The following is a 24,477-nucleotide window of genomic DNA, read 5'->3' on the forward strand; positions in this document are numbered from 1 at the left end:
ATCCTGGGAATCCCTTGGAAGGAAAACCTGGATTCTCATGGCAGGATTGAGTCCCTTTCTATACACCAGGATTTCTGAAAAGAAGGAAGTCTTGGCTGAGTTTGGGTGAAATGCTTGGGCTACTTTTTCAAGAGGGACAGAGAGGAGTGGGTATCAGAAAACTTGGGTTTGAGTCCTGGCTCCACCACTTGCTGGGTAAATAAGCCCAGGTGAGTTACTAAAACTCTCTGTGCTCCACTTACGAAGCTGGGACAGTAACTTTGCCCTGCCAACCTCAGGACCTCATGGGAATCAACAAGAAAGTGGACCTGAAAAAATTCACAAATGGCATGTCACAATCTTCAAGTGAAGGATTATGACCTATTATCCAAGTCCTACCCACCTTCAAGGTCAGCTCAAGGTCATCACCTTCATGAGGTCTTCCCTAATGCCTCCCTCTTCAGAACCTCTCTCACACCTGGACTCCTACTGCTTCTATGACCCTTACCCATGGTCTCACATTCCTCCCTGGTTATTTTATGCCCGCCCTCTTATCAGCACAAGTGGAAGCTCAGTGCTTAACATCCTGGATTCTGCCACTCTGTGACCTTGAGCATGCCCCTTCCTTTCTCTGAACCTCTTTCAAAAAGAATAGCCAGGGCTTCCCTGGTGGCGCAGTGGTTGAGAATCTGCCTGCAGATGCAGGGGACACGGGTTCGTGCCCCGGTCCGGGAAGATCCCATATGCCGTGGAGCGGCTGGGCCCGTGAGCCATGGCCGCTGAGCCTGCGCTCCGCAACAGGAGAGGCCACAACAGTGAGAGGCCCGCGTACCACAAAAAAAAAAAAAAAAAGAATAGCCATTAAGACCACTAGCTTTGGAATTAGATCAATCTGAACTCAAGCTTGACCATTTACTAGCTGTGTAGCCGTGGGCAAATAACCTCTCTGTGCCTCTGTTTCCTTATCTGTAAAATGGAGGGAATAACCGTATCTTCTCATGGAGTTGTTGAGAGGATAGAAAGAGATAATGTTAGTAATACTCTAAGCACAATAGCATAACTTGCTCAGTAAATGGTAGCTGCTGTAATTAATAGTATAAAATGAAGAGACTGGGCTTCAATTGGACAGAGGTCCCTCTAGCAATGAGATTCCAAAGAGCAAATATTCCTCCACTTCCTTCCTGCCCTTGCAGTAGTATTCAAAAAGCTTGCCTGTAAAGTATTTAACAAAGACTTATGGACTTCCTTTGAGGTTCCGTCTGGATACCTCAGCTGATAATTCCCATCAATGCCCTTTCAGACAATCATTCTTGGTTCATAAGTTCAAGGCAAGGAACTTGCTGTTCCTTGCGATTCCCAAGATGGCCTCCAAATGTTGTAGCTGTAACCTTGCAGCCACAAATTAGAAGGCTGCCGACGGGGTTTGGGGAAGGGATTTCAACCATATGACAGGATGATGAATTATCCTGTTAATGAAAGTACATCCCGGTTCAGCCTCTGGTGTTCTATACCTGGTGCTCACTTGGGGACCAGGGAATCTGGCATAGCAATGTGGCTGGGAGTCCCCGCTGCTCGGGGGTGGGGGGCAGGGCAAGCAAGGGTCTCCTCCACCAAGGGGGATCCATCCCTGAAGTCAAAATCCCACAAACTGGTCCTATCTTGGGGATTTCTTCTTGGCCTTGGAACTAAGCAGGAATCTCTCTTGATTGGCAGGTCCCCCGGTGAACGTGAGCTGCAACATTTTCATCAATAGCTTCGGTTCCATTGCTGAGACAACTATGGTGAGTGAGTCAAAACACAAGCTGCTATTTCCTGCTCGGGATATCTCTCTCCCTGAAATATCTACCCTCTGCGCTGGTCTTCCCCAAGGAGGTGGAAAATCTGGTGTTTTTTCAGGTCTTCAGTGGTATACTATGGGATTTGGACATTTTTACTGTCCTAGTCAATGTTTTGGGTGAAGACATTCATCTGAAAATGGCCAAAGAGCTAGCAGGGCTAGCACATGCTAAACACTCAGGATGACAAAAGCAAAATTCTATCAACAGGTGAAAGTTTTAGATTAAAGCAAATGTAAAGACCTGCTTTTAAGTTTAAAATTCATCTGCGGAATAGCAGAAGACTGGTTACAGAAGCTAAAATGGGTATATTGATTCTTCTCTCTACTTTTGTATATATTTTTAAATTCCCATGCTAAAAAGTTTAAAGTAAATCAGTTACTCTAGAAAAAGAGACTAGAAGGAAAAATATCAAAATGTTAACAGCAATTATCCCTGGATCGTAGACTTATGCATGATTTCATATCCTTCAGTATTTCTATATTTTTCTAATCTCTACAAGGAGTAAATCTTACATTAGTAATCATAAATAAATGTAATGCTACTTTCAAATTATTTTTCTCAATCCTTGGAAACAAAGAATCAATTATACTTGTTTTATTTTTTGCGGTACTCGGACTTCTCACTGTCGTGGCCTCTCCCGTTGCGGAGCACAGGCTCCGGACGCACAGGCTCAGCGGCCATGGCCCACGGGCCCAGCTGCCCCGCGGCATGTGGGATCTTCCCAGACTGGGGCACGAACCCGTGTCCCCTGCATCAGCAGGTGGTCTCTCAACCACTGCGCCACCAGGGTACTTGTTTTGAAGGGAGCGATGTAGCTTGTGAGAAAGTAATTAAGGCAGGTTCAATCATCTCTTTTATCAGTAGAGGCAGAAGCAGCCAGTCAGTCGCCAAGCCCTGTAGATGTTGCTGCCTTGAAATCCCCTAAACCACCCATCCCCCAATGTCCGCCTGACCCTAGTGCAGCTCAGGCTTCCAAGGTGCCTGGCTCACATTACTGCAAAGCGTCCCAAGGCTTGCATCTTGCCCAACTCCAATCCATTCCTCCTCACACCGTGGTCTCTCTAAGATACAAGCCTAACTACGCCAGTCCCCTGCACTAACGCCTCCCTGTGGACCCCCCTCCCCTTCAGCATTTAGCTTAGAAGGCCCCTCTTTTTCTGCTCAGCTGCATCTCTTCCCTCTTGCTTCCCATTCTGGATAAATGGAATTGTCCGGCGTTCTCCACACGGGCCGTGCTCGCCCTCTGGTTTTCAGCCTTCTCTTGATGCTGCTGAGGTCTCTGCCCAGAGCGCCCACTCCAGCCTCCTTTCCATTGCCAACCTCCAGGCTCCCTTAACTCTCTGCTTAGAATGACCTCCACAAGGGGTCATATAGGTTTCAAGGGCAGGAGCCCTCTGTGTCCCCTGTTGCCTGGCAAAGCAATAAAGCTATTCTTAAAAAAAAAAAAAAAAAAAAAAAAAAGAATGACCTCCACAGGAAGCCTTCACACTCTAACACGTGTGCACACGTGTGTGAGTTCATGTGTGCGCTTGACCTAAGCCTACGATGGGTCCCTTCTACCCATTCTCGTGACACGTGCTACAATTCCCATAACAGCACTGACCACCTGCGCTTACACTCTCACAGTCTGCTCATGTGTCCCTCCTCTCGCTATAATGTCAGTTCTCTGGGGGCCAGAATCTTGTCTCATTTCCTGTGGTAACCTCGGCAGCTGGCACAGTGATCTAATAACAGGTCTCAGTCATTTTCTAAAATAAATAAGCCAAATCAGATATATTGTCTGTTGGTTCAAACCATTATTTGGTCCTAAACATTTATGGAGATTAGATCTAAGCTTCTAGTCCCAGACTGGCAAAAATCACTGAGCTCTGTATGTCATGGGGCAAATGGTCCAAAATCTATGCTCCTGCAAAGAGATTTTTTTTTTTTTTTTTTTGCGGTACGCGGGCCTCTCACTGTTGTGGCCTCTCCCGTTGCAGAGCACAGGCTCCGGACGTGCAGGCTCAGCGGCCATGGCTCACAGGCCCAGCCGCTCCGCGGCATGTGGGATCTTCCCAGACCGGGGCACGAACCCGCGTCCCCTGCATCGGCAGGCGGACTCTCAACCACTGTGCCACCAGGGAAGCCCAGAGATCTGTCTTAATATGGTCAAGAGACCCTGCCCACATCCAAAGGAAAAGTGATCAATTCCCTAAAACTCATAGGCCTTTAATCTCCATATGGAGATGGTCCCACCTATCAACTAGGAACCAGCATGGCTGCTTTTCACTGGACCTCCAGGTTCGAAAGCTAATTCTTTCCACTCTGTGAATGGATATCTTATTAGAGCTTCTAATGAACTTCTCTGCTTTTTTTCTTCTCCCTCCTAAATCAGAAGTGCATTGACATCTGCATTATTCATAGTCTCTGTGCGGTGAGTGCTGACACTTCCTCTCTTCTTCTGAAATGGTAAAGAGTTATCGAACCAAGTCAGGGGCTACCCGGTTAAGTTAAGAACTTGGTTATCTGAAGACAGGTGTACATATCTGCACTCCAACACCACCCCCACCTGTTTCCCTGTAATGGTCACACGGAGATCTATTTCCTTGTTACAGATTACTAAAGGCGTAGTGGTTTGCCCTTATTTTGTGTGGTGTTCAAAAGCCGAACTCTGAAGTGACGTAGACCTGGGTTCACTCACTATACGTAAGAAGCTGATTCGGCTCGTATCTTTAAGCCTCAGCTTCATTGTATGTAAAATCCCAGGGGTGATTAAAATCATACTACTTCATCAAGTTGTTTTTTTTTTTTACCTCCTCAAGTTATTATGGATGGAAATTATGTGCATGGAAGTGTTTATCACAGTCAATGCTTTGTTAAGTGCTCTTAATGTTTTTGATGATGATGATGGTGGTAGCAATGATGGAGGCTCTGGGCAATGAAGCCCCAAAGCCACCACTGATTAGCTGTGCAATCCTGAGCAATTCCTAGACTTCTCTGAGTCTTACCCTTCTCTGGTATCTCTTGGTCTATCTACCTTTCCAGACTTCATTCCTGCTGAATACTGCTTTCTACAGAGAGAGTATAGCAATGAGGACACAGTCTTCCATGCCCAGACAAAATCTGAGGCTCAGCTCTGTGGCTTTGGACAAGGCAGCCTAAGTTAGCCTCCTCATCTGCAGAGCAGGGGACCAATAGCATCCACCTTGTGACCTCTTGTGAGGATTAGGAGAAAGGCACGGAAGTGCTAAGTGCAGGGTCTGACACATAGTACACACACAGTGAATGTCAGTTATTATTATTAAATGCCACTCATAATTTTCAACACATTTTAACACTCATTCTCTCACTTGATTCCTCCACCAAATACTTACTGTAACGACCGCTCTACAAAGTAGACATGGCAGACACAATGTTCCCCAATTTACAGCTGAGGAAACCAAGATTTGGTGACATCACATCCCAGAACTAGTTACTGACCGAGCAGGGATTAAGATCCAATCCTCGTAACTGCCAGAACACTGAAGAGCACAGACGGGGGAAACTGAGGGACCACAGGCCCACAAAGCACACTTAAGCAACAACCTAAGCATTATCAAAAGTGGAAATCCAACCTCAAATCATGGTAGGCTCAGCATGCCTCAGGAGAAAATAGTAAGTAACGAAAATGGAAATAACCAAGGGGAGCGCAGAGAGATGGCCCCCTGGAGTGGAGATCAATAATGTTTAGACAGAACATGAAGGATTGGCGATGAGGTGCCAATATCCTGATACTTTGGGAATGGTCCACAGCTGACACAGTTTTCTCCTTATTAACTAAAGTTAATCCAAAGTAGGAGTTGTCATTTTCCTGCTTCCATATTCCATAATATGTGATTTTTTTCTACTGGGTTCTTAATTATCTATATGTGTTTAATTTACATTGCAGACAATTTAGGGGAAAAAAACTAAAATCTCAGAGCTAGAAAAAAACCCTTAAGAAACTATTTAAGTCAGCCTTTACCTTACTAAGAGGGAATCTGGTGGCTAGAGAGGTGATGTCGCCTGAGCAAGGTCACACAGCATGGAACGGGTGTGACAGAAACCCAGGTCCAGTGCTCTTTGCAGTGGCCAAAGTTCCCCTTCCCCTCAGCTTCTTTCTCCCCTAAATCCCACCAACCAAACCCTCTGGACCACTTTCCCATTCAAGCTTCTTTCCTTTTCACTCAGAATACGTTTAGAGAGCAAGAGTGGACTCGTATTAATATAGTAACAAGGGCGACAACCACACATTAAATGTTACTGTGTGCCAGGCAGTATGCAGAGCACTTCCACATGTTTCATCTTCTTTAGACGTCACAACAACCCCCATGAGGCAGGACATGTTATCCCCATTTTACAGATAAGTAAACTGAGGCTCAGAATGGTTAGGTCACTTGCATAAGGACATGCGACTAATCGGTAGCAGAAGTGGGAATTGAATTCAGATCTCTATCACCCTAAACCCCACGTTCTCCTGAGCCAGATATAAACATTTAACTTCTGGATGCTTGGGATTACCCAGCCCTTGCTTGTTTCTTTTCGTCATAAAGAAGTTAGAGTTAAAGGGGAACTTCATTGAACAGACATGCCCAGGCCCCCAGACTTTCATCCCAGGGCTCTGCTTCACCAGCCTCGCAAAGAGCTAGTCATGCACCCTGGGTCCATGGTAATATGGACATAGTCCCAATGTCAGAAACTTTCCAGGCTGTGTCTGTTCTCTAAGAGCAACACGAGTGCAGAGCCACTCTGTAAACAGCTGGAGTCCCCAGGCCTGACTGTCTGCCTCCCAGAGCCTGGCTTTATTCACCAGAGCTGAGAGCAGAGAAGGCAGCCCGCAAAGCAACAGGGGTCTCTATCCGTTCCTAACGAGGGGAGGACTGAGTCTGGCTGGCCTTCATCTGACCTTTCCAGCGACTCTCTTTGAGTCTATGCAGTGAGAAGAAGGTAGAAGCAGGGACAGGAATGGACAAGGGAGAAGAGGGAAGGGAGTCCTGGCCTAGGGCAGCCCCTTCGGCACTCTACAAGAGAAAGATCCGGAGCTATAGGACCTACAGGGAACCAGCCAGCTTGTCTGGACATGTGTGCTTACGAGTGTGCCTAAGTGTGTGCTCTGCGGCATCTATACGTCATGAGGCATGTGTGTGCATGTTTACATTGTGGGACCATGTGTTTGTGCAAATGTACACATCGGCCTGTGTATATGTGTATGCTAGTTTGAACAGATTTAGACAGCTAACCTCAGAGAGAGATGTATCTGACCATGTACAGGTATGAACATAAGTATGTGTACTTCTGTGGTTATAAATGCACATGTGAATATGTGTAGTGAGGATATGCATGTATCTGCATATATATGTAAGAATACGTGAAAGTGCTTAAGAGTAAAAATACACGAAGGGTATTATTTTCACATAGGTAATTATGTGGGGATATTTGTGAAGCACATATTTAAGTATGTAGCAGCATCTGAGCCAGCAATATGTCTGTATGCATGTGCATGTGAATGTGTGTAAATACAAAAACACGTGAATAAGTGAAAGAATATTTAATGTGTAACAGTATGTGTGTACAAGTATGTCAATACATGTGTGCAGGTGTACATGTGAGTGTGCACACGTGGGGACATGCAGACAGCTGGAATTCCTGTGGAACTAAATGTCAACAGATGTGAGAGAGAGACAGAGTGTGTGCGTGTGTTCATGAGTGTCTGTGTGTGTGGGTCCTGACGTCCTTTGGGCATGAATCTCAGCATTTCCATTATGAGGACATGTGCTCCAGCCTCTCTTGCCAAGAGCCGGGCTAGCCTGGCACAGAGACAGGCACACTGTGGCCCGGACCCCTGGAGATTGGCAATGGCCTATGCAACTACCATCCACACATTTGGCCTTATTTGTCAATACTAGGGGGGCAATGGACAGCGCCCTGAACCAGGAACCAAGAGACCAAAGTTTGAACTCTAGCTCTGCCACAGTTTAATACCACTGAGACTCAGTTTCCCCTTGGCACCTGGCTCTAAGAATGGTGTGCAGGAATACACAAGAAGTGGGTATGAGAGCCCTTTATGAATGCTACAGAAATGTAGAGGATTATTAACTATTGAACTAATCAGCCAAGGACTCCAATACATAAGCCTAAGGAAATGTCTTTCTAGTTTTTTGTTCCTTCTGTTCCCTATTTATTCATTTACTGCTGCCACCTCCGTTTTTAAGGTCCTATACTGTATGTGCTGAATAGGCTGTAAGGATATAGATTAGTTTTACACATATTAGGCTAGGCTTTCCCGCAACAACAAACAACCCCTGAAATCCCAGTGTCTTAGAATAGTAAAGACTGATGTATCACTCACCTAAAGTCTGCTACAGATCTGGGGGACTCTCCAGGACTACTGTCCCCCATGTCGTGGCAGAGCCTTGCATTTCCACATCAACATGCGATTTCACATTTGTTGTGAGAGGAAGAAGGCACTAAAGGGTGGCACACTGGCAAGTAAGTGCTTTCCACCCAGAAGTGACATATACCACTTCTGCTCACATTTCACTATCCAAAGGAAGCCACATGGCCCTACCTGAAGAAAAGTAAAATCCTCCCATGTCCCCAGAAGTAAACAGGAGCCAGGTAGGTCTCTGCTTTCAAGGAGTCTACTGGAGAAGGTGGACAAGGAAACCAAAGAGAATACCGCAATATGATGAGTGAGGTTACAGAGGTATGCACAGGATGCCATGGAACACAGAGAATAACAGTGACCAACAGCAATATTAGGTAACGCTTACTGAACGTGTATTATGTGCCAGGTGCTGTGAAAATGCTGTTGTGTGGTTTTGAGTAATTTTTCTGAAGTAGAAATCTGATCATGGTTCTCTGCATGTTAAAACCTTCCAGGAGTCTGTCATACAGAGTGAAGTAAGTCAGAAAGAGAAAAACAAATACCATACGCTAACACATATATATGGAATCTAAAAAAAAAAAATGTTTCTGAAGAACCTAGGGGCAGGACAGGAATCAAGACGCAGATGTAGAGAATGGACTTGAGGATGCGGGGAGGGGGAAGGGGAAGCTGGGACGAAGTGAGAGAGTGGCATGGACATATATACACTACCAAATGTAAAATAGGTAGCTAGTGGGAAGCAGCCGCACAGCACAGGGAGATCAGCTAGGTGCTTTGTGACCACCTAGAGGGATGGGATAGGGAGGGTGGGAGGGAGACGCAAGAGGGAGGAGATATGGGGATATATGTATACATATAGCTGATTCACTTTGTTATACAGCAGAAACTAACACACCATTGTAAAGCAATTATACTCCAAAAAAGATGTTAAAAATAAATAAATAAATAAAATAAAACCTTCCAGGAGAGAATGGCGTTGTAGAATGACCCAGAGAGGAGAAGAGTTTTAAAAGCTGGTGTGTGTTCAACAGCAGTAAAAGGGAGACAAGTCAAGTAAGAAAAGAGAATCGCATCCAATGGGTTTGGCAATGGAGGATGGGGGAGGGGAGTGTGTATGAAAGTAGAGAATGCGATTCAGGGACAGAACGAAAGCACAGGACAAAAGGAAGTGAAGACAGTGGGAAGACAATTCTTTCAAAAAAGCTCTGCTATAAAGAGAAGGTGAGGTGGTGGTGGCGCCCCTTGTCATTTATTGAGCACTGTTCTAAAAAACCAGGCATCTGTGGTTAGCAAAGTATGGGGATCATTTCATGTAACACAACAATCCCGTTTTATAGATGAGGAAACTGAAGCTCAGAGAGGCTTAATTCACTCAAGCTTTTCCAGCCAATAAACACCATCACCAGTTATTATCCCCAGGCTGCCTTAATCCTGGTGCCTTGCTCTTGGCCTAGGCCACCTGCTGAGTGTGGGGCAAGAGGAGAGGCTGCAGAGCCAAGGGGATGTCAGGGTCATGGGAGGGGAGGACATGACTTCATCCTGGTCTCCTGCACTCTGGTTTGGCTAACAAGTAGGATCTGTGCAATTCTATCAGAACTGGTATTGAGAGAAGCCGTTGGCTATCCATCCCTGTGGATATTTGCAAATGAGACCTCAAGACCTATGAAAACAGCTACTATGCGAGGAGGTTAAATGCCCCTTATGTCCAACCATTAAAGTTAACACATTGTTTAGGAAGTAGTCACTTCTGAATGCCAGCCTACTGCTGGGATCAACTGACTAAATCGAATCAACTGATTGAATGAATTGATTTTGAATCATAAAGATAAAAGTTTGAAGATAAAACTTAAATCCATCTACTTCTTTCCAACTCTGCTGCTGTAAACTCTAGTTCAACTTGGCACCATCTCTATCCTGCCTGACTGAAACAGTCTCCTTACTGGCCTCCCCGCCTCCCTTCCTCCCCTTCTCTACCACTTCCCATACTGCCTTTTAAACCCTAAATCACATCACAGCATTCCCCTGCTTCAAATCCTGAAACAGCTGCTTAATCCTTTTACTATGCTCAGCTCCTCTGCCCAGAAAAATCTTTGCATGAATGGTTCCTTCTCATCCTTCAGGTCTCAGCTCAGATATTTCTTCAGAAGGTCCTTCCCCGACTCCCTATCTAAAAATGCCCCCCTTCCAGTCACTGTCGCATCATGTTCTATTATCTTCGGAGTAATGCCTAAAAAGTAAAAGTTTGCTTGTTAGTTTGTTGTTTTATTTGCTTTTTTATTGAGAGTGGGGACCCTGTCTCTCTCAATCATCCCTATATTTCCAGTGCCCAGTACTTTGCCTGGACCATAGGAGCTCAATCAATATTTGTGGAGAGAATTAACATTGGAGGTTCTCCAGTTTGAACCCCCATCTGTTGTCAGAACCTCTGCCACAAATGTTGTAGTTTCTGCTTGCACACCTCCAGTGATGGGAACCCCTGCACCTCCCCAGGCAGCCCACTTCATCTTGGGACACCTCTGACATCTCCATTTGCTCATGGCTTTCATTCTGATCCTGGGGCCACAGAGAACCAATCTCTGCACCTGACAGCCCTTCCAATAACTGAGGTCAGTCCTCTTGCTCCCTGGCCATGCCTGGCTCCTTGGCCATTCTCCCCGGTTCTCAGTCCCTTTCCCATCCAGGGTGCTCTCCGAGTACAGCCAGCATGTCAATTTCCACCTTGAGCTGAAAGGCCAAGCAATGAACCCAGACCCTCAGGACTGCTTAGAGCGGAGCACACCAGGGCCATGCTCATCCTTACTCTGGGTTAGTGGGCTTCAAAGCATTGTTTTTAACAGCAGCCCACCACCACAGTCCATTTTTAAGGTGAATCTTATTCAGCACTTTAACACACTGATTTTTGAAAATGGGCTGTTTTGGAGGAAGTGGAACAGAAGCCAGGAATCTCAATGCCTTGGGCTTTTCCTCAATCGCGCCCCCCCAAGGTAGCTCTGGGGACCTCCTCAGAACCCTAAAATCATTTCTACACACACCATCTCAAAGACATTTCAGTTTAGGGACTTCCCTGGCAATCCAGTGGTTAAGAATCTGAGCTTCCACTGCCGAGGGCATGGGTTCGATCCCTGGTCAGGGAACTAGGTGCAGCCAAAAAAAAAAAAAAAAGACATTTCAGTTTAGGTAACAAGTCACAGCATTGACTGACACTATGCTTATGGACAGCAAAACTCTGGAACTTTTTTAAAAGTATATGAGCAACAGATGAAAACAAGTTTTGTAGTAAGTCCAGTAAAAAAGAGAAGAGAGAGAAAAACAGGAATGCCCCTGCTTCGCCCTCTCCCCCTCTCCCATCTGAGTTAACCACTGCAAAAAACACTTTAGTGTATGTCTTACTGGTCTTCTTTCCTTGAATGTATCGATACATCCCTTCGTTATTACACATCTTTGTCTAAATAGGATTGTGCAATACAGTTTGCTTTTTTCACTTCACCATGTCTTGGAATCTTTCCACATCACTACATACAGGTAGGTCTACCTCATTCTTAACGTTCTACACACCCTCAAATTTGGAAACATAACAATGGTTTATTATTATTACATTTAGTATGTGACAGAATGATTTTAATCAGTATTTCCAGATTTACGGCCCGCCTGTAAAATTCCACGCTCCGGACATAACATCACTTCATGGCATTTAACCACTTGTCTCCTGATGGGCCTGTAGGTTTATGCAGCTTTCACTATTACAAACAAGTGCCACAATGAATAGTCTCGCACATGACTCTTTGCGTGCTTCCTTAGGATATATTACAGAAGTGGAATTACTTTATCAAAGGACCTGCACTATTTTGACAAATATTATTGCCCAACTTGCTCCCAAAGATGCTTCAATAATTGTTCCCACAACAGCGGTTTTATCCTTGCCAACTCAAGATATTATTAAGCTTTTTAATTTTACCAAATGGGATTTTTTAAATGGTACTTCACTTTCATTTTTAACTTTCACTCCAGATTCCTAGTGAATTTTAGTATCCTTGCTTTTTTTCTTTCTTTTTTTGCAAAATGGGCATTTTGAATAATATTATAAGTTTCTTCTTTTACATATTCCTCCATAATCCATTTGGAGTTTAGTTTGCTGTAAAGTATTTGGTGATGGTTTAACTCTTATTTTTCTCTGATTAGATAGTAATTTTCCAGCATAATTCTTAAGTAGCTATTATTTCTCCACTGATTAGAAATGCTACCTTTCTCATAAACTAAATCTATACACACACACACACACACACACACACACACACACACATATATACATATATCTTTTTCTAGTCTCAGTTTATTGTCCCATTGCTCTATTATCTGTTTCCATTCTATTTTAATTACTATGGCTTAACACTGTATTTCTATATCTAGTAGAGAAAGTCCTCTGTTGTTCTTCTTTAATAAGGTTTTCTTGTCATTTCCATTCCATTTTCTCTTCCATACGAACTGTAGAATCAGCTTGTTGACAAATATAAAAATTGCCTCAGATTTTGATTGAGGTTGCATTAAATTTATAGATTCACTTGTAGAGAACTGACGTCTTAACAATATTATATAAATGTGGTATGTCTCTCCATTTATATAGGTATTCCTTTATGCCTTTCAGTAAATCTTTAGAATCATTTCGGTGTGTGTGTGTGTGTGTGTGTGTGTGTGTGTGTGTGTGTGTATACACAAGTCACACATTTCTCATTAGGTTTATTACTGAATATTGTGTGAGGTTGGTTAATACTGTGGATGAGATCCTTGTTTGTTGTTGCTTTTTCCATTACGCGTTCAGTCTGTCTACACAGCTAATGCTAGTCCATTTACACTCTGGGATTTGGGAAGTCCAAGAAAAAGTCTATTAAGTGCCATCCAGTTAGACATATCTCGACACTCCACAAAGCCTTGGTAAACTGCAGACCAAGAGGAAGCCAAGGAGAGAGCCCCCACACGTGTTACAGAGTCTGTTAAGAGGCAGAAAATGGGGTTATAGGCAGTCTTGGTATCGTCTGCTGGATGACTCTCTCTAATACACCACCATGGGAGGCATCACAGTCATGAATTTATGGCATCCCAGGGTTGGCTCTCCATCAGATCAGATTCAGGAAGGGTGACTAATGACAATCAAAGCCACAAAAGACTGAAGTGGGTAAATAAGACCGTCAAGTTATTCTAATTTATGATGAGGCTTTCCATTCCAATAACAGCATGCTTGTGTCCTCCATGAAAGCACTCCCTTGCCATTCGCCAAATACCAGGGAGACAAATCAAAAGTTGCTTTTGACATACCAAATTGGAGGAAAAGAAGGTAGACAATCTTGAGGAAAATCTCATCCAGGCCAGAGAGAGGTCTAAGAAACCATCCCTGCCTCACCACACAGAAACCCTCTTTTCAGACACAAAAAAAGTTGGTGTTCCCCCAAGCAGTGTATGTGACCCTATCCTTTAGATGATGCTAGACTACCAATTGCCAAATTCCTGCTCATCAAACTGCCCTTTCTTATACTACCAAATGAATGTCTCCAATATGTTTATAAAATAGTTCTCTAAACAAGACACAATAGGGACTTCCCTGGTGGTGCAGTGGTTAAGACTCCACACTCCCAATGCAGGGGGCCTGGGTTCGATCCCCAGTCAGGAAACTAGATCCCACATGCATGCCACAACTAAGGAGCCTGCATGCTACAACTAAGGAGCCAGCTACCCACAACAAAGAAACCCACGAGCCACAACTAAGGAGCCCTCAAGCCGCAACTAAGGAGCCTGCCTGCCGCAACTAAGACCCAGGCAACTAAAATAAATAAATAAATAATTTTTTTAAAAAAAAAAGTTCCAAAGCTGCAGAAATCCTTAAAAAAAAAAAAGACGTAATACAATAAATTAGGGTTCCACTTAATAAATTACAAGTACAGGCCTGTTCTAAATCATTGAGATTACACATGGCTCATTGTGATTGATGCTAAGCCTTGCCAAATATCTCTGCTGCATGTTCATCTGTTTGTTTACCTCGCAGAGATCAAACTTATTTTCCATATTTCCAAGTTTGCTAGTGGCATGTCTCACTTTTATGCCCTGTACTGCCAATACTGTTCTCTTTCCTCTTTTCAGGTTAATATCCACGCTTCAATTTGCATCCTTTGGCAACCAGTTATGAATCCACCTCAGTTTAGCATCACAATCCAAAGTTCTCCATCTGATACTGACTATGAGGATATATGTATGAGCCAACCTGTCACATGGGCTCAGTGAGATCCCAGTATACTATGTCTACTATGTTTCATTCACCTACTCAGGAACTTGGTTTTCAAAAAAAGGAAATAGAGGGAATTCTCTGGTGGTCCAGTGGTTAGGACTCCACACTTCCACTTCAGGGGACATGGGTTCAGTCCCCAGTTGGGGAACTAAGATCCCGCATGCCTCACAGTGTGGCCAAAAAAAAAAAAAAAAAAAAGGAAAAAGGCAGCATGCAATTGTCAAAGAATGTGAAATTGGGAGCCAGACAGTCATGGATTCATATTCCTGCTCTAGCACCTACTAGCTATGGAACTCAGGGCAAGACACTTAACCTCTGTTTAACCTCTCTGTATTTGTTTCCTCCCCTGTAAAATGAGTATAATAATATTCAGTGTGCGAGGTTGATGAAAAGTTTAGAGATACAATGCATATAAAATTCTAGCAAATGTTAGACATCTAATAAAATTGGCTGCAATTAGCATTTTTATGTAATTATTAAACTCACGCTGGGCTTTAGTGATCCCCTGAAGATAAACAAAGAGGCTCCGCTCCACTGGTCCAAACCATCAGCAATTCTTCACAACAAATGTAGCCCTGATTATGTGCGATCCAAATGAGAATGCAACAGGCAGGGTGGCGACTTAGGAGAGGTTGAAGGCATGGAGCAGGCAACTGGAGCCAAGGACGCAATGGTCAGGATCTGGGGAGTCTGCCAGCTCTGTACCTGAGTGTAGAGCAGACAATGGGTCAAATTCAAGGGGCAGGGACTTCCCTGGTGGCCCAGTGGTTAAGACTCTGTGCTTCCAATGCAAGGGGCGCAGGTTCAATCCCTAGTCAGGGAACTAAGATCTCACATGCTGTGCGGTGTGGCCAAAAAAAAAAAGAAAAAAAAAATTCAAGGGTCAAATCAGGAACGATGTATGAGCACTAGTAGACTTCTGGACCTGGGGCAGAAACCTTTTGTCCTTTGCCCATTTTTTTGGTTTTTTTTTAATTTTTATTGGAGTATAGTTGCTTTACAATGTTGTATTAGTTTCCACTGTACAGCAAAGTGAATCAGCTATACATATACATATATCCCCTCTTTTTTGGACTTCCTTCTCATTTAGGTCACCACAGAGCATTGAGTAGAGTTCGCTGTGCTATACAGTATGTTCTCATTAGTTATCTATTTTATACATAGTATCAATAGTGTATATATGTCCAGCCCAGTCTCCCAATTCATCCCACCCCCCTCCTTTGCCCTTTTTTAATACTTCCTGCTAATTGTGGGTATCTACAAACCCACAGGAACATAACAGCAGCCAGAGGCAGTAGCTGATGGCATTAAGGTATCACAAAACTGTCACTCAGTACAAATCTGGGAGATTCTGGATGGTGTAGTCTAGTAGCTAAATGCTTGGGCTCTGGCATTAACATCTTGGGTTCAAATCCCAGCTTTGCCACTTACTAGCTGTGTGACGTCAGGTACAGTACTTTAACTTCTGCGTGCCTTAATTTGCCTAACTGTAAAATGAGAATAATAGAACCTACATCACAGGATTATTGTAAATATAAAATAACACACATAAAGAACTTAGCATCATCCCTTTCGTGTGGTAACAACTCAATGTATTATGTGCATTGTTACTATCAATTCTGTATCTGCCAGTAACTAGTGCTGGGAACTTGAGCTTTTAGGGTTTTAGTGTCCACGTCTATCCAATGAAGATAAGAATCTGCCCTATCACGCCAAACTTCACAGAACAAAACTAATGTGAGGGTGCTTTGTAATGTAAAAAGCAGTTAATAAGTATGAGACGTTATTAATAAAAGGAACTGACACAAAACAGAAAAAAAAAAAAGAAAGAAAGAAGCGAACACAGTGTACTACTTAAAAGCACAGGACTTCGGAGTCAGCCAGTCATGGATTCGAGCTTCAGCTCTGTCACTAACTTTAGAAAAAGCATTAAGTCTCCCCAGGCCCAGTTTATCCATAAAATGGTATCCCTGTGAGAATCTGGGGAGAGGGATCATTAGAGCACTTGGCACCGTCTCTGGCACTCAGTCAAGATTCAGTAAACTCTCCATGTGCCAGTAAGCCAGGTCCATACTCTTGCAGGGCAGTGAGGAGACTGGGGCTGACTCTTCTCACATTTGAAGGCAACATCTTTGGCTCTGATTCCACAGTGCTTCTCAGAGGTCTGGGTAAGTGCATGAGAAGCAGCAGCAGCTCATAAACCAAGCCTGGGACCCTCCACTCTGAATGCCCCCTGGTCCCTGGCTCTCAGCAGACTGCTCCAGCTCTCACACATCTTAATCCCAAATCCTGTCAGAGCTGAGTCTAAGTTAGAGCTTCTCCAAGGAGAGCAGAGCCTGCCTGATGTCAGGTTCAGCTCGGTTCTCCTCCTCCTGCCCTTAAAGGTGTACAAGTGATTAGGAAAAGTAGTGGGAAAAGGGTCAAGATTTCTGTATGCAAGTCCCACCTTAGTCACTGAATTGCTGTGTGGCCTGAGACAAGTCTCTTTCCCTCTCTGGGCTGTGTGTAAAATGAAGGAGTTGAGACAGAAGTCTACCTGTAATATTTGTGATGAAAATGATGAAGAATAAGATGATGATGACAAAGAACAATGATTCTCTCCTCTGCCCCACTCTCCATCCCTACTATCTTAGTTTAGCTCCTCCTTATCTTTCATTGAACTGTCACAGTGGCCTCAAAATAAGTCTCCCTGGTCCCGTTTTCTCTCACTTCAGCACTTCATGGTCATGCCTCCCACGCTGATCTTCCTGAAGTCAAACTGGAATATTGCTCCACTGCTTAAGACTTCAGTGGTGCCCAACTGGCTACAGAACAAGATCCGAACACCTTGGTTGGGCAGTTAAGGATACCCACAGTTTCAAATCAATCCATTCTACAGCCTCATCACAGCAGAGTGGTTAAGAGCATGTGCTTTATATAATTAGACAAACCAAATTTGAATTCCAAGCCCATTATTTCCTGTGTGAATTTGGACTAATTACTTAATCTCCCTGAGCCTTCTTCATCTATAAAATTAAGGTGAAACCACCTATAATCACAGGACTGTTTTAAACATAAAATGAGTGGAAGTTTGTGGCATGCTTAGCACAATGCCTGGTACTTAGTAGGTCCTCAAGAAGAGGGACTTTTATTACTTATGCAGCTGATGGTTGAGCTAAACTGAACTGTTTGAATGCCCCTGCCTATACACCTTTGCTTGTGCTATTCCTTCCACATGAGATTCCTTTGACAACCTGCCCCAGCCCCCCACCCCTCACCAACTCTACAAATCCTAATCCTAAATACACCAAGGCCGAAGCCCTGGTCCTCATGTCCTGTCCTGCTCTACACCTGTATTCGTCACCCCTGTCCTTCCTCCTCACACGTCACTGGCCTCCTTTCCAGGCTAAATCAGATATTATTCATATCTCAGAACACCACCAGATCTAGAGATGCTAACTTCAGGAGGATGAAACAACCTGATAGGGGCCATTTCAAATGCCACCTTCTCCCCAAAATCACTTCCAGATTCACCCAACCTGCCTGGAAGTAATCTCAATGACTTGAAAGCAATATCTAATAGCAGCTTGTCAGAACCTCTTCTGACCCTTATAACTTTCAGTTTTGTATGTCAGATTTGTGTCCATACCTTGCCTTGCTTGCTAGATAATGTGAGCTCTGTGAGGGTAGAAGCCAAGACCTGAGCCTCTGCTCTCACCGTTCTCCCACTGGGCCTCATAAATGTTTATAGAGTTGAATCAAGTTTAGAGAAGAAACATCCCTTTAACGACTGGAAGGCTGAGACTTAGGAAGGTATAAGAATCTGATTCTTCATCCTCCTCTTGGGTGATGGCTCTTGGTTCTAACTGCTGTGGGCACACATCTTGCCCTTCCACGTCCTCTTCCCACCAACACACCCACCAGGTTCTTAGCTCTTTCCTACTAAAGCACCTCATGCTTCCTATTTCACCACAATACTGAGTTTAGAGGAGTTTGCTGGGAGAGGTTAGAGTCTGAAATTAGACATAACGGGGGCGGGGACGGGGGGAGGCTGCACACAGGAAGCCTTCCATACATGTTTGTTGAATGACAGAACAAAGGAATGAATGAGTTAATACTCTACCTTGGTCTCGCAAGCATGGAAGCTGCCCAGGGTCCAGAAATCAAGCCATCGGGCAATCTCAGAGGCAAGACTAGAGAGTAGGTGCTACAGCCTGCTGAGCCAGAGCTCCGCCAGTCCCTCCCCCTCGGACTTAGAAGATGGGCCACCTTGAGGGTCAAGGCCTGGAAGCCAACTACCAGAGGTGGGACCTGAGGTTCTCAGCTGGAGAACTCCAGTGCTGCTCTTCCAGCCTCTGAACCTGAACGTGGACCCCCAGCAGGTCCAACACCGGCCAGAGTGACTGTAGAGCCAAGTAAGCAAAATGGCATTTAGCTTTCAGCCTATTACAACGGTTACATTGGTCCTTTCCAAAAGGCATTTCCTGCTGCTGTTTACCAACCAGGGAGGAGAAAATCGACGCAGCAGCTCGTCTAAGGAGCGGGTGCTGAGGGGAGAAGGGGGCACTGGGAGAAGGGGACAAGTTGCCTGAGGACACCAGACCCAGTCTCCACAGCTCTTACCCTCACTTCTCATGAATCGCTTCAAAGCGAGACCCTATGGTTTTTATTTTGTTTTTCTCCTTTTAGGTGACGTATGTTTCTATTTTTTTAATAATCAACACGCATTACCTCCGTGATAAGAAAAATAAAGTATTTTTAAATATCACTCATAAAATGCAACTGTAATAATGTCCTTCCCTACTTAAAATTCTTCGAAGACTCCACATTATCCCAGGATGGAGTCCGAATTCCCCAGGACGGCCTGCTCGGCACTGCATGCTTCCTCCCCATCCAAAGCACTGTGCTCTTGCTTTGTCTCTAGGCCTTCACAGGTGCAGTTCCAACTGCCCAAAATGCTTTTCCTTTTCGGCTCTGCCATATTTGGTCTCATCTTAAATACCACATCTTCCTGGCACCTTCCCAGACCCTCACCTCCAAGTCTAGATGGGGAGCCTGACTTCTGTATCTCCCCAGTGCCCTGTACCTAATCCCCAGCAGAGCCCAATCTCCGTGTGGTGTAAGCACTACACCGTAGGTTCTGTGACAGCATAAACATGTCTTTCTTGTTCTCAGCGTGTTCTCCAGTGCCGAGAACAGGGCCTGGCACTTAGATGCTCCATTAAATGTCGCTGGAAAACATAAAACTAATAACGATCACCTATTAGATTTGGAAGGGTTCTTAGAGACCATCTAGCCTAACAACTCCTTCTAACAGTGGGGCCTGGAGAAGTAAATCCAGATTTTAATCCCAGGTCTTTTCGGAATTGCTTTGTGACCTTGGACAATGCCTCCTCTCTCTGATCCTCAGTCCCTCCAGCTGTAAAATGGGGAAAGCTCTTCCAGCTCTTCCAGCTTCTTCCAGCTCTGCTGCCCCCTGCTCCTCCTCCTCCTCCTCCTCCTCCTCCTCCTCCTCCTCCTCCTCCTTCTCCTCCTCCTCCTGGGTGTTGGGTAGCTCCAGGTACACCGACTGGGTGAGTAGGTAGGATGGAGCAAGAGAAAGATAAGGTCAGGTTTATCCTCTCAAATTGTTGCCCTGCAAGTTGAGGAGATAAGACATACACAGTGAGGTAGTGCTAAATTAAATGTCTGTTTTGCTAGGAGATCAGAAAAGGAAGAAGTCAGGGAAGCCTGGGGGCATCAAGCCTCCTACAAGAGATAAGGCTTAAACTGAGCAGGCAGTGGGAGTGAGAGAAGAGGCTCCCCAGCACAAAACCGGCCATCCATAGCCAGGGGACGAAATCAACAAGTGCTCACTAGAAGGTTGGGCTGATGTGGATTCAGATTCCAGCTCTACTGCTTACTAGCTCAACCTTTCCAAACCTCAGTTTCCTTAACCTCACTATGAGAATTTGAATGTCTAGCTTGCAGGGGTTTTGTAAGGATTAAATGTATATGACAGTATCTAGAACAGTGCCTGGTGCCTAACAGGCCATTTTAAGAAATGCCACTTTCTTTTCTTCCTTCCAGCCACATAAACTGGCTTGACATGTTGCTGGCAAGAACATCAGAAGTGCAGCTGGGGTTTGGGGACTGAAGGCTTTTTCTGTCCAACCATTCATAGTCTGTTTACTCTGACATGACTCCCAGAGTGCCTCATCTCTCTCTCTCTCTCTCTCTCTCTCTCTCTCTCTCTCTCTCTCTCTCTCTCACACAAACACACACACACACACATGCACTTCATGTAAAATCCACAGGACAAACAGAGGCTGTTTCTAATCCCTGATGAGATGGGGCCAGGTTGGGAGCTATTACAATCAACAGGAAAAACAAAGAATCAACCTCCAGTCTGGCCTGAAGTTTTGCCTCCACCGCAGGACTTATAAGATAGGAAATTTTTTTTTAACATCTTTATTGGAGCATAATTGCTTTACAATGGTGTGCTAGTTTCTGCTGTATAACAAAGTGAATCAGCTATAGGTATACATATATCCCCATACCTCCTCCCTCTTGCGTCTCCCTCCCACTCTCCCTATCCCACCCCTCTAGGTGGTCACAAAGCACCGAGCTGATCTCCCTGTGCTGTGCAGCTGCTTCCCACTAGCTATCTAATTTACATTTGGTAGTGTATATATGTCCATGCCACTCTCTCACTTTGTCCCAGCTTACCCTTCCCCCTCCCCGTGTCCTCAAGTCCATTCTCTACATCTGCATCTTTATTCCTGATTATGAGACCAAATGTCATTTCCTATGGGGCTGAATGGAGAGGCTTCAACTAAATTATAGAACAGTTCCATAAGACGTCTTGGAACATTTCAGGAAGCTACTGATATTCCTGTAGGCAAACAGAATGTGGGAGGAAGTGGCAGGGGGATACTGTGGGGGGCAGAAGGGCTGTTTGCTTCAGTCCATGCCTGCTGATGACAGATCAAGGGTGATCAGGATTTAGGGGTAGCACCCCAAAAGAAAATATAGCATAACCTCCTTTATCCTCCACCTTCAGAGAAAAAGCAGCAGCAGGTGCTTCCGAATAGAGATTATTCCCTGAAGGAGAACATTTAAAGTTGGACTTCAACTGAGGTTATTCATCTTCTAGGGAACTATAAACCCTCTTGGGAATCCAACAGAGAGAGCTATACCCTTATTCATAGGAAAACACAAATACACCCCATATTCTACTTGCAATGGAATATTCACAGGCCCCAAGTTTACAATGTCTCTCTAACAAAATTTAAAACTTTTCTTAATGGAAATATTTCTTAACTTCCTTACCCAGTTTCCCACCATAGAGACCTACCACAAATCGCTTCTCAGGTTGTTAATGGGAACTAAATGGATTATGTAAGTCCCTCTAAGACCCAATGAACAAATCCTCAGCTAGGAGTCAAGGCACCTGGGCTTCAAAATCAACTATGCTCTACCTTTTCAGAGAGACACAGCCAGTCTCAACTCTCTCTAGATTTCAGTTTCCTCATCTGGAAAAAAAAAAAAAAAAAAAAAAAAAAAGATGGGGAGGGGAGTAGTTTTGACTAGGACAGCAATTTCTAACCCACATTCTGTAGAAGATGAGCCTCATGCACAAAATAAAAGAGTTCTGTGGCCAAAAATAAATCAAGGAAGTGTTGCATAGTCTATTCCCCTCTTGGAGATGCACACAACTCCTCAGCATATGAAGGTCTCTGAGAAGTCCTGCCATAAAGAAATCTGATACATTTGGTTTAATCAAACATTTCCCTACTTGGTTTGATCGTGACTTTTTTTTGTCCCATCAGAGAGCATTTAACTTAGCGCTGGGTTCCAGTAAGATATGGCAACTATTAGTCCTCCCCAAACAAACAAATCAACACGTTATAGACGGTAACAGAAGGCCAGTATTAAAACAGAGTGTTGTGAACCCTAAGACCAGCAGAACACTATAAAATCCTTCCACCCAACTTTCCTTCACTGCTTGGGAATTGGGCAAAATAGTGTGAATGCTCAGGCATCAGCTTTTAGTCTCTTCTTTTGTTCCTTCAATCTGTCTAGAATAGTGACTCTCAAACTTTAGTGGGCATAAGAATTAATGCACTGATGGGGTTGATAATAAAAGGGGGACTTCAGCTTTATCTGTGATGTATTATTTCTCTTATCTAATAAAAACTGAAGCAAACACAACAAAATGTTAACAGGATGAAAAACAGGTGTTTATAACATCAGTATGAACTTCATTTATTAAATTTTTCAGAAGAAAGAATAACATTTAATTAATCTCAGTTCAGAGTTGAATATACTTAACAGGGCATCTAGAGAACTTTCAGGGATAATTATGACTGCCCTGATTTTTGCCTGATGCACAGACTTTACGTCTCATCCCCATGTAAGATGCAACCGCACTCTGATAGCATCCTCCAGAAGGGGCTTTGGGAAGCGCTGACCGAAAGCACCTGGGCCCTCCAAGATGTGACATCCCAGGGCCTAACTCTGAGTCCACCTCCTGATCTCCTGGCTGTAGGACTATAGGGTCAACATCTTCCTACGGCAGCAGTGGAACGACCCCCGGCTGGCCTACAATGAATACCCAGATGACGCTCTGGACCTGGACCCATCCATGTTGGACTCCATCTGGAAACCTGACCTGTTCTTTGCCAATGAGAAGGGGGCCCACTTCCACGAGATCACCACGGACAACAAACTGCTGAGGATCTCCCGGAATGGGAACGTCCTCTACAGCATCAGGTGAGTTCTGTACAGACTCATCCCCTCCATCCTCAGAACATACCTTGTGGGAGCAGACACTAAGAGGAGGGCCAAACAGAGGTGAACAGGCTCTGGCAACCGAACACCTTTACAGAATAGGCAGAGCCAGCTCTGCAGCTTACACTCAGCAAGTAAGAATAAAATAGCACGGGAACTCCTCGAAGCTAGTAGTTCATTATAACCAGGGGGAACCAGGAAGCATCCTAGAGAGGGAAGGTTAAAGTTAGGGCCCCAAGCTTACCCAGAATTTCAATAAAACAAGATGGGAAACGAATATTCAAAGACAATGCTGATCCCAGAACGTTAGGTTACTCAAGATGAATAAATTCCAGAGAGCTGCTGTACTATACTCTATAGTTAACAATACTCTACTGTACATTTAAACACTTACTAAGAGGGTGGATCTCATGTTAAACGTTTTTATCATAATATTTAAAAATAGCCGAGCAAAGGTGCAAAGTGTAAAAAATCACAGCAACTTCAACATAAATGGCCTGCCAGGTGGACGGTGCTGCTCAGATATAAGCCAGGGCTGCTCCTTCCCTTCTATAAAGCCTTTCTATCCTCTACTCCTTGCACTGAGTCTGCTGGGACTCCCTTCTCCAGTTGGGGGATATCCTGCATACACTGGTTATGGGCAAACTTTCAGAGCTTCCTGCCACACTCTGCGCCCCTCCCAACACACCTAATTCTCAGTCTCCTCCCCCAAGGCATGGAGAGAAGGACCAATGTCCATGTTATATCCTTACTATGTACCATTCACTGGGAATTTACCTACTAGGCTCAGACTTTATATGTATTATTTATAATCCTCCTAACAACCCTATGAAGTAGGCTTTCTTATGCCCACTTTGCAGATTAGACAAGTGAGGATCTGAAAGTTTAAGCAACTTGCCAGAGTTCCCACAGCTACAAAGTAGCAGAACCTAGATTCTAATCTGTTAGTGTGTACCTAATGCCCACTCAGAGCCTAGAAGAACAGTGCAGAGCATTCAACAGGCACTCAAATATTTGACGAATGAATGAATATGTTTTTATTTCAAAGAGCTTAAAGGGACACTGGTCCTACTACTACTGTGTAGCACAGGGAACTCTGCTCAATGTTATGTGGCAGCCTGGATGGAAGGGGAGTTTGGGGGAGAATGGATACCTGTGTATGTATGGCTGAGTCGCTTTGTTGTGCACCTGAAACTATCACAACACTGTGCATCGGCTATACGCCAATATAAGATAAAAAGTTTAAAAAA

General features: G+C 44.3%; 1 protein-coding gene across 1 annotated transcript in view; it reads left to right on the forward strand.

Moving 5' to 3' along the window:
* GLRA1 (glycine receptor alpha 1) overlaps positions 1 to 24,477 on the forward strand; it is an 82,618-nt gene that overhangs the window by 36,908 nt on the left and 21,233 nt on the right. Inside the window, exons 3-4 of the mRNA XM_059062478.2 lie at positions 1,693 to 1,760; positions 22,986 to 23,209. Coding sequence (XP_058918461.1) covers positions 1,693 to 1,760; positions 22,986 to 23,209 — 292 coding nt within the window. The remainder of the gene's footprint in view (positions 1 to 1,692; positions 1,761 to 22,985; positions 23,210 to 24,477) is intronic.

This window comes from Kogia breviceps, chromosome 4, assembly GCF_026419965.1.
Source record: "Kogia breviceps isolate mKogBre1 chromosome 4, mKogBre1 haplotype 1, whole genome shotgun sequence".
Classification (NCBI taxonomy): domain Eukaryota; kingdom Metazoa; phylum Chordata; class Mammalia; order Artiodactyla; family Physeteridae; genus Kogia; species Kogia breviceps.